Raw genomic sequence first — 11,127 nt, 5'->3', positions numbered from 1 at the left:
AAATTGATTTTACACACTTTAAGCAATATCGTATCGCATATCGAATATCGCATTTTTAAACAAGGTATCGCGTATCGCATTTTTTTTCAATATCGCACAGCTCTACTCATCATGACAGTAAAATAGGGCATTCTAAGTCAATATACTGCAGTATTTCCTCTCTCAATCAGTAGAAAATATGGTTAACCCCCGGACATGCATGAAAAAAAAATACCGTCATGTACCGTGAAACTGGTATAATTTTGAAAAATACCGTGATATAAATTTTTGGTCATACCGCCCGGCACTAGTTTTAATAAAAAAAATTAAAAGTTAGAATAATAAAACAATACGTATACACACACACACACACACATATATTTAAATCAAAAATATAAATTAAAATTTAAGTTAACAATGAATTTATAATGTTTTTATATAATATATAGAAATTAATATAAAATGAATAAAATAAATGAATTCATTTTAATGTCTACTTTATATAAGTTTTATAAGTATATATATGAAATCATTTAAGACAGTTACAAGAAACTTATTTAATTTTTTTTTAATTTATTTTAATATATTATACATTTAATTCTATTATAAGTTACATATAAATCATATACATTTAATATTTTAAAAAGTAAATTTAAAAAATGTCTATTTTATATCATTTTATACATAATACGACGTAATATAATGAATTATTTTTTAATATGCATTTAATATTACATTTGTTACATTTTAAAACATTTTCTTGTCTACTTTATATCATTTTTTATATAGTACAATATACTAATTATTCATTCACTTAAAATTATGACATTTATTTTAAGTATTTCATTCAAGTGATTATTTCGGTATAAAAATATATAAATATATAATTGTCATATGATATTTAAGATATTACAGAGACAAAAAATATATAAAATTATATAAAAGTATTTACTTTAACAAATTAAATTTGGTAATTGATTTAAATTAATTCACTTAAGCCTATTTTATAAAATATTATTAATTATTATTAAGGTATTAATAATATAATAAAATGAACAAAGGTAATAAAAATATAAATACTGTTAAGATAAAAGTTTAAATAAACGTGGATTCATGTACTGACGTATGGCTGATTTAATAAGCATTATATAATGTGTACAGTACAGTAATAAAATGTACAGTACAGTAGTAGACTCACCACATCTTGCAGGTGCGAGGATACACTTCATTACGGGCCATGACTCCCAGAGGCAGCACAAACGGTTGTGATTCAGGTGCTGCGCTGCATGCAGCAGCTCCCGGCTCCACACCCTCCGCTCCAGCAGGGGGAGCCGAATCCAAGCCCTCCGCCCCCTGAGGGGGGGCCACCTCTGCAGCTTCTGATGGGGCATCCCGGGCCTGTAAACCCCTCTGGGCCTCCTCATGCACCTCCATCACAAGGCGAGAGAGCTCTTCCATGCTCCGCTGGTGCTCCAGGTCCGGCAGACGCACCGGGCGGTTCAGGTCGATTTCTAACGTCAGCTGACCTGCTGGGACATTGGGGTCACCCTAACAAACAAAAAAAAACACGTGAGCTGATGAATATGCTAAATCACACATAATATAAGTGTTGTGAACCTTTATCTTCAAATAAATGAACATTTTTAGATTTGGATACTTTTTTTGGAAATTTGTTCGTTTTTAATTTAGGACGTTTTATTCTACTCGTATTATTCTGCCAAGAGACAATACGGAAATGTATCAATGGAAAAAAAAAAAAAAAAACATGTACCAAGTACCAAGTTTCCATTGCAAATACATTGCTGGCATTTTGTTATAATTATTATTAATTCATTAATTTATAAATTGTTTATTTGTGTTTAACTGTGCCTCGAATAGTAAAGGTTTGATCGGTTTCGTGTGTTCCCTACCAGTCTATATTTTTGGATATCAGACTCACGGTAAGTTTGGTGGCTTTGGCCTTGGAGTCGTGGAAGCTCAGCATGATGATCTCCAGGCCGTGACTGCCGTACGTCCCTTTGAAGAGGCCCGGCTGCAGGAGGTCTGAAGGGAGGCACGGGGGCAGATAAATCCGCCGGTACGTCAGGCAATTACTGAAACCAGGAAACACACGTTTAAAACATCTGCCATCCGACCGCAAAACTGAACTGAGGAAATAAAACTGTTAGTACATTCTGAGTGAGAACAGGCGATGATGTCGAAGGCTTACTCGTATTGGCTGGTGTAAATGAACTTCATGAGGATCAACTCCTGCATGTGCTCGTGGAAAATGTCCTCCAATGTTCTTCCCCATTCCTCCTCCAGCCACGTTCTGAACTCCTGCACAAGCACATGGGGCTCAATGTACATCCAGCCACTGCAGAAGAGCTATGGTATACCTCAAAATCTGTCCACGCAATACCAGTTTTCTACCTCTTGCCTTCCTCCAGGCATTCGATGGTGATCCGTCTGGTTGCATTTGGTGGAAAATTCATCTTTCTTCACAGTCTGGAAAGAAAAAGGTCAATATCTTATGGAATACAATGGCAAAATTGGGCCTTTATGGTAAAAATATGGTACATTTACCTGAATGTCTCCTTTATGAGGGCCCTTGTGTCCGTACATACATTCTATGGTGGCTTTGTTTTTCTCCCACATATGTATGCGGAAGAGCGGCCGTCTACGCATGGGGTCCTCCACACGGGGATCATGGGGCGGTAAATACATCCAGCCTATGATGAACAGCCCGTCAACCTAAACCAATCACCAAAGCAAGAAAGAGTTGAAATATGGAACACTTGTAATTTAATGTGTGTCTTATATACACTGTATCAAAATAGTATTTGATTCTGAGTTTATATATATAGTTTTATATTTGACAAGCCATTGGGTGAATACCAGTTTGCATACAATTCCCAAAAAAATTTAAGTATAAATTGTAGGATAATACATTTTGCTAGATGCTAACATTAGCATCATGTGTGCAACAGTCTCTTGTAAAAACAACTATACTTTAGCATACTTTGCATACAATGTATTAGCTTGAATATAAAAGAAATGTAATAAGCGGAGTAATACATTTTAGAGTATTTCTGACCCACCAATTACACATTTGTCATGATTAAACTGAAATTTTAAACAATTAAAATGTATTGAATGTGCTATCGAATAACACACTACAGTTGCAGTAAATTATCAAGTTAAATTATCAGGTGTCAAAACATCAACTTCTTTAAAGAATGACAAAAGATTATTAAAACAATGTTTTAAAATGTACTTTAAAGTAAATCTTGTAATCTGACATGACAAAACTCACTTTTTAAAAGCGTACGGTTTTAAAAACATAGTAATGAAAGTGAACGCTCTTCAAGTTCACTTAGATGACCTTTTATTTTATTAATCTTATGTGATCTACAACCCCCCTTTTTATTTGACATACTTTTAAAATCTGAAGTACACTAAAAGTGCACATTCAGTACAATTAATTGCACTTCTTGACATACGGTGTTTGGAAAGTAATTAGAAAATGTAGCTTAGCAACAAGCTACATAATTCAGAGTAAAACAAGTGAAATTGTAGTTAGCTACTGTATGCTACAAGCTACATGTATGCTAATGCTATTAGCTAGCAACATTAAAGCTATTTAGCTATCATATGATATGTACTCAAATGACATTTAAATCAACCAGTTCACTGCAATGAATCACACTTCACAATGCTACATTAGCATTAGCTTCATTCAACAGCATTTTGCAAATGCTGCCTGTTTTAAAAACAAGACTGTAACTGGAAAATCTAGTCAACTTAGTAGTGATATTTTAATATTTTTATTTTAGTCGTTTTAACTTTTAGTAATTTTGTCATGCTTTTTTTATATTTCTACATACCTTTTTCAATTGTAAAATGTTATGGCATATTAATATGCCCCAATACAGCTGTATTTATGTTAATATAATGATATTCATCACCATAATCATTATCGCAACACGCAAGAGTTTTGAATTATGAAAATTCACACATGTAATTTTCCACCAATATCAGCTTTATTTTTTGCATTTGTTAGCATTTTGTGTGTGTGTGTGTGTGTGTGTGTGTGTATGTATGATCATACCACCACATTCAGCAGTCCTCCATAGGGCCCGATATCAGGCTGCCAGAGACCCAGGATGTGTCTATAGGGATGCAGCACTGGAAAACAAGTGCAAAACATGACGTTAAAATGCCAGCCAGCAGCACACAGCACACACAGAACCAACCCCCAAAAACGTTAGATGGGATGAGATCACTTTCTGCATGGGGCATGAACTCATGAATGCATGTTGAGTGTGTGAGTATATGCAACTTATCTGCCATGCAACAACTCAGAGGGCTAATATTTCCCCACGACTGGTCACTTTAACTCATCTGCATCTCACACAGTCAGCTGATGTTAGCGCAGCTGCAATAGTCTGCACCCTTGCCATCCTGTGTCTATCACACACACACACACACACACATGCAGGACACACAGGCGTGCACACACTCGGCAGAAGCTGCCCTTGTGCTGCTGTCACATCAGTCGGTCCCAAACCAAGGCTGTGTCCCAATTTGCATACTATCCATACTAAATAATTAGTGAAGTTAGCATTAATGCGTTCAAAATCGCAGTATTTGAACATAGTATGGCAAAGGAATTATTTCCAGTGAAATAATATATGCTTGTGGCTAATATAACCCACAATTCTCTGTGCAACAGAAGACTTTTCAGGTTGGCATTCAAAAATGGCAGGGGATGGGATGCCAAAACAGAATTTAAATATAAATAAAAAAGTAATAATGTAATGAATGTAGCTAGATGAATGAATAATGTAACAATGTGACACATATGATGGTAATAACAACACACTTTTTAGAAGTTATAGTAGGTCCTAATAGTGGTGTCTCACTACGTACTTTCCTATCACCAGTGAAGTAAACACTTTTAGTGGGTAGTAGAACTATGCAACTTGGGATTCAGCCTTAAAAGAGTGTTCCACGCTCATAATAAGTTAAGAAACTGTGACACACTGTCGATTACCACAGAAACTAGTGATTTAGAAAAAAATTTTTTTTTTTTTTTTTACTAAAACTTATATGCTTGTGGCTAATATAACCCACAATTCTCTGTGCAACAGAAGACTTTTCAGGTTGGCATTCAAAAATGGCAGGGGATGGGATGCCAAAACAGAATTTAAATATAAATAAAAAAGTAATAATGTAATGAATGTAGCTAGATGAATGAATAATGTAACAATGTGACACATATGATGGTAATAACAACACACTTTTTAGAAGTTATAGTAGGTCCTAATAGTGGTGTCTCACTACGTACTTTCCTATCACCAGTGAAGTAAACACTTTTAGTGGGTAGTAGAACTATGCAACTTGGGATTCAGCCTTAAAAGAGTGTTCCACGCTCATAATAAGTTAAGAAACTGTGACACACTGTCGATTACCACAGAAACTAGTGATTTAGAAAAAAATTTTTTTTTTTTTTTTACTAAAACTATTAAAAATAATTGTCAGTAATTGAAATGAATAATAATAATGAAAAACTTAAACTTAACCAAAAATTAGAAACAGAAATATACATATATTAACTAATAAAATTGACAAAAGCGCACAACAAAACTATTAAAACGTAAATATTTTAAATAAATGTAAAAAAAAAAACTTAAATATTTTATACAAAATTATTAAAAATATAAATAACTAATCTAATAATACTATAATAGTACAGAAATATGAAAATACATTAATTATGTTCATGTTATGGCTGACAACAGATAAAATGGCTATTGAATTCTATATTATTTCTTCAAAATTAATTTAAAAAAAAAAAACAATCATTTTAAATGCAACAAGTAAACTTTTACTTTGAGATTGGCCAAATATTACATTTAACAGTTATTATTAGTGTTATAAAGATTATGTTTAAGTTTGCACAGATGATATCAAAGATAATCTAATTGTAAAAATAGAGAAAATGAGCTGGACAATTAAATTACCCATGTATCAACCAAAACTCATTAATCCCTAAAGAAAATAATATTAACATGTTTCTCATTTAAAGTGGAAGTCAAAGGGGCAAGAAGATTCTAAAGGGTTTATATTAATACTTCCATATAAAAAAAAAAAGTGTTATTTGAAATATAAAGTTGTCTAAATTGTCTTTTTAGAGTACATTTGTTCAAGATGGATAAACGTCTGGTAATGAGTTGCTAAAAAATTTCTACATTTGAATTTAAACAGTTGCTTTTTAGGTTGACTTCTGCATATTTTGCAATATATATATTTGCATATTCTGTTACTAGGTTTGCAAACTTTACATCATCATAACGAGCTGAAAGATTTTATTGTAATTTTTATTTTTGTTGTAATTTTTTAATTTTCTTGTAGTGCAATATGACACTATTTTATCACTCTTTCAAAACAATATTTACTTTTATCTTGCCACACAGATTTGTACTGCACAATGCATACTGTGTACTGTTACATTTTGCTTGTTTTTTTGTTTTTTTTACAAACTAAGGAACGAGTCAGTAATATTTTTATTAATTCAAATATTACTACATGGTCTTAACTGACACCATATTCAACAGTTTTACTTTAACTCAATGAACCTGGAACAAAATGTAAGCAGCAAAGAGCATCTTCAACCAGCAGCTTGACAGGCAGTGACTGGACTCCACCACAAAGCCTTCACACACATAGCCAGTACATACAGTGTGTATACACGTCCCGATAGTCCATATGCTCATAATCAGGGAGAAGCTTCATAAAGCGTCCCGACTTCACCTGCGGGTTCACACCTGGACAGGTACACAGGTGAGTGCGCCACAGGAAGAGGAGAGAGGCAAAGGAGGACAACAGCTGAACCACAAGGCAGTGTGAGAGTGACACTCACATATGCCAGTGAAAATGAATGTGTACGGGGCCGTGAGAGTGAAAAGTGTTTCGTTTGCAGTTTGTCTGTCACTTCGGAGGATAATATTTATTTAATGGTGCATATCCACACTTTTAAATCAACTGCATTATATTCAAACACCACACTGACTTCTGAGGAATCTTTCTCTAAGAGCACCAGCCGTGCATGTTTTCACCCGTTTCAAATATGTTTGGTTTAAACAAACATCGATGCTAAACTTCCTCTGCAGACAAACCAACCAAACAAAGTGGGTGTAAAGGAACATAAAGTGTCTTTTGTGAGCTGAAGTAAATGTAAAATGCATTGTGAAAATGACAAATGACATGTAATGGGGTGGAGCGACAACATTAACAAACAGATCTGGTTGTCTGAACAATTAACTGTTTGCCGACCAATGGAAGACTAGAGTTCCAGGGTTGTTAAACTAAAACTATTAAAAAGCATTTTTGGTACAGTAAAGCTGATATCAGATAAAACAGAAACATTACATGAAAAAGGAATAGTTCACCCAAAAATGATTTGGAGAAATGTAGTTTTCCATCACTTGCTCACCAGTGGATCCTCTGCAGTGAATGGGTGCCGTCAGAATGAGAGTCCAAACAGCTGATAAAAACATCACAATAATCCACAAGTAATCCACTCCACTCCAGTCCATCAGTTAACATCTGGTGACGTAAAAAGCTGCATGTTTGTAAGAAATAAATGCCTCAAGACTTCAAACCAGCTAAAATACGAGTACTCTATCCATATTATTGATTTCTGCAGTGAAAGAGTCGTCTCATCTGAATCAGGAGAGAAATATGCACAGATCAAGTGCCGTTTACAAGTGAAAACAGTCCAACACAGTTTTAAACAAATATGAGATGGACTGTTTCACTGGAGGAAGCGTTATTGTGGATTATGGACTCATATTTTGGACGGAAGCAATGGTTTAAAGTTAGAAGGTCTTAAAGGTAGGGTAAGCGATTTCTGGTAGCCAATGTTGATATTTGAAATCACCAAAACAAACACGCCCCTACCCCAAAAGGGTCTTGCCCCTATTTGATAGCTCCGGCCGACATATACGTACGCAACCCGGGCAACGATTAGTTCTGTGAAACAAAGCAAAACCAATGTTACACCGTGTCTACGGACGTGAGCGGCGCGGCGCAACAAATCCCGACAGAAAACTGCTGCCGGGTTCTATTTATGATGTGCTGACACACATTTCAAATGGTTTTCAACGGTCGTTTGATCGCGTCCAGTGTAGTCAGACTTTAGCTGTTGTAGACACGGTGTTACTCACCTATTGAGAAGAAACAAAGCAACCTCGGCGTCCGATCGCAGGCCTCCGCTCCTTGAGTTCTCTCCAGCACTGGAAAGCTGATCCAATATTTTACACGGGTCCTACTTCTTGCCTTATCTTTCCGCAGACGTTTTCCTCTTTTGTTTTTTATCTGCCATCTCTATCTTACTGTCGCTCGGCTCGGCTAATGTCTGTCCTGTGCACTGAACGCGCTCTCCTCCACATCACGAGTAGACACGCCCCTTATTGCTGATTGGCTACAAGTTTGTTTTGCTATTCGGCCCGAATCAGTTTTCTAAAGTGTTTTTGAAAAATCACATACCCTGCCTTTAATGAAGGATTTGTTTCTTACAAACATACATTTTTTCAATCCACAAGACGTTAATTGTTGGACTGGAGTCATGTGGATTACTTGTGGATTATTGTGATGTTTTTATCAGCTGTTTGGACTCTCATTCTGACGGCACCCATTCACTCCAGAGGATCCACTGGTGAGCAAGTGATGGAATGCTACAGTTCTCCAAATCTGTTCCCATGAAGAAACAAACTCATATACATCTTGGACAGCTTGAGGGTGAGTAAACTTTCAACAAAGTTTTATTTTGGGGTGAACTATTCTTAAAAAACAACAACTCAGTAATTATTTAAATTCATATGAACTGACAAGGTGACTTCAGTGGTTACAGTAGATTTACTTACGTTTCACATACAGATCTCGGCTCGACATTCCCACGATCTCCATCTTCCGCAGGTCATCTCTCATACCAAATTCTGCAAGAAGAGAAAAACTCATGACAAACTGCACCAGCACAGTACAGTCTAAAGAAAACAACCAACCTGGATCAAGACCATGTCAACTAACTTAACTTGTCTATTCAGTATCTTTCATTTCAGAATAAAACTGAATGCAAATAGCTCCTGTGCAATCCTTTAAGTCGATGATCAACACAATATACAAGTTTTCTGTGTTCTATGTTATTGTACACGTGTTAAAGCCTGTTAAACAGATGGTAGTGTGATAACTGTTAGACCTGAGATAAGACAAACGACACCCTCACAGGTAGATTTTTTGATATATCGTTTTATAGTCAAATCGAATCGAGAATCGAAATCAAAAATCGAAATCGAATCGAATTGAGAGCTTGAAAATCGAAATTGAATCGAATTGGAACATCTGAATCGATACCCAGCCCTACCCACAGGGTCATTTAAATGTCATTAACACATCTGAACATGTTGCCAGGTGTTTCCCACCAAAGGTTTTGGCCAGTCACTTGACTTGTGCACCAGAATTTTCAAATAACGCATTTCATTCCACAGCAACACACTGACAGGCAAACATGAACTTTAATTTACGTTCATTTTTTGCTACCATTGCATTTGAAAACCTTTTGAGCTGCCTATCTGCACAGCCTTTTTAAGGATTTCAAAAGCCTTCCTTTGATGCCTAAAAATGCTGTCTAAGTTTGCAGGTCAATGAGTTTTAAGACACCGTCCATTTCTGAACTAATAGTGCATGATTCAATTACCCTGAGCACTGAAAGTCAGACCACTTTAATAGCTAAATACACATCACAGATCAAGAACAAACAAGGAGATTATGAAAAGAAGAAATCAAATGTAAAACATGCACCAAATGCAGCCTTTGTGTTCATGTTGATGTTAAACACTATATAATTTTCTACAAAAACTTCAATGACTCTGTAAACTTCATGTGATTCAATAAATTATTGCATGTGAGTGTACGCAACTCAATCATAAAGTAAAAAGGGGGGGGACTCTTTCAGTCTGTTTCTCTGTTGAAAAACAAAATGGCTTCCTGTATACAAAAGTTATTATAATATGTAATAAATAGTATATAATTACTCTTGTAAATAATATAATTAAAATAATTTTATTAAAGAAAATAATAATAATAAATCAATAATATATTACATCACCTAGACAGTTTTGACTTAAAGGCTTTAAGCACCACAAAAAAAACAACAAAAAAAAAAACTCAGAAACTATAAACGTTCAAATCATTGTCTGTATGAATTACATATACACACACATACATATATAACGTTATATATGTGTGGGTGTATGTATGTATGTGTGTGTGTGTGTGTGTACTGGTTTATATATCCTGGTGGGGACTTAAAATATATATACACACACACACATATATATATATATATATATATATATATATACACACACACACATTTAATAAACATAAAATAAGACTTGTACAAATTATTTAGAAAAAAACATTTGAGAAAATTAGTATAGAATAACATAGCGCGCGCACACACACACACACACATGTATATATATATATATATAACATGTTATGATCGTGTTTATGAGTCGGTGCCATAATATATCTGTATGGATTGTAAGCAGAAGGCCGCTATCTAATAATACATTATTACCCTCTATACATCTCCTCCTCCAGATTGTTTCCGTGTTCAGGATCTGCCTGAATTTCTTGCACACCAGCGCCAGGTTTGGCAGCGCAGTGCCAGGCAGAGAAGAGAAGATCTCCACTAGGAGCTCCGGCGGCAGATCCAGCAGTGACTGCGGGTGCGGCGGCCCTGCAAAGGCCGAGGCCGAGGCCCCAGAGCCGAGTCCACCGGCTCCGCTAGGCCTGCTGTTATGACAGCTGCTGCTCCGGCTGACGCTGCTGCCCTCAGGCTCGTCTTTCGTTTTGCCCACGACCCTCTCCCCTTCCTCCTCGTCGTCCATGTCCATCTCGGAGTCGCTGTCCTGATCCGCCTGGCTGTGCCTCTGCCGCCGCCTGCACCGCCGCGACTGACCCACTCCACAGAGCCTGGCACACACCGCCATCCGTAGCAGCATTACATCACCACCGCTGCTGTCACCTGCTGCGCTCCTTCTTCTTCTTCTTTTGTGTTTAATGGCGGTTGGCAAACCAGCTTAAGGTGCATTTCCG

The 11,127-nt window shown here is 36.0% G+C and overlaps 1 protein-coding gene across 2 annotated transcripts in view; it reads right to left on the bottom strand.

Annotated features, from left to right (window-relative positions):
* The window catches only part of LOC107742043 (F-box only protein 31-like), a 12,289-nt gene extending 1,168 nt beyond the window's left edge, over positions 1-11,121 (bottom strand). Inside the window, exons 1-9 of one of the 2 annotated variants that reach the window (XM_016554893.1) lie at positions 10,607-11,121; positions 8,889-8,960; positions 6,702-6,788; positions 4,070-4,146; positions 2,545-2,712; positions 2,392-2,466; positions 2,189-2,298; positions 1,919-2,072; positions 1,178-1,527 (exon numbers count right to left, since the gene is read on the bottom strand). In XM_016554893.1, the coding sequence (XP_016410379.1) occupies positions 1,178-1,527; positions 1,919-2,072; positions 2,189-2,298; positions 2,392-2,466; positions 2,545-2,712; positions 4,070-4,146; positions 6,702-6,788; positions 8,889-8,960; positions 10,607-11,033 (1,520 nt within the window). In that variant the 5' untranslated portion in view covers positions 11,034-11,121. The remainder of the gene's footprint in view (positions 1-1,177; positions 1,528-1,918; positions 2,073-2,188; positions 2,299-2,391; positions 2,467-2,544; positions 2,713-4,069; positions 4,147-6,701; positions 6,789-8,888; positions 8,961-10,606) is intronic. The other variant, XM_016554894.1, reaches the window with a different exon arrangement.
* Between the last annotated feature and the right edge of the window lie 6 nt (positions 11,122-11,127).

Source organism: Sinocyclocheilus rhinocerous, unplaced genomic scaffold, assembly GCF_001515625.1.
Source record: "Sinocyclocheilus rhinocerous isolate Xijiao unplaced genomic scaffold, SAMN03320098_v1.1 scaffold135, whole genome shotgun sequence".
Lineage (NCBI taxonomy): Eukaryota > Metazoa > Chordata > Actinopteri > Cypriniformes > Cyprinidae > Sinocyclocheilus > Sinocyclocheilus rhinocerous.
Note: the sequence above shows the minus strand (reverse complement) of the source record. Positions and strands in the feature narration are given on the sequence as shown.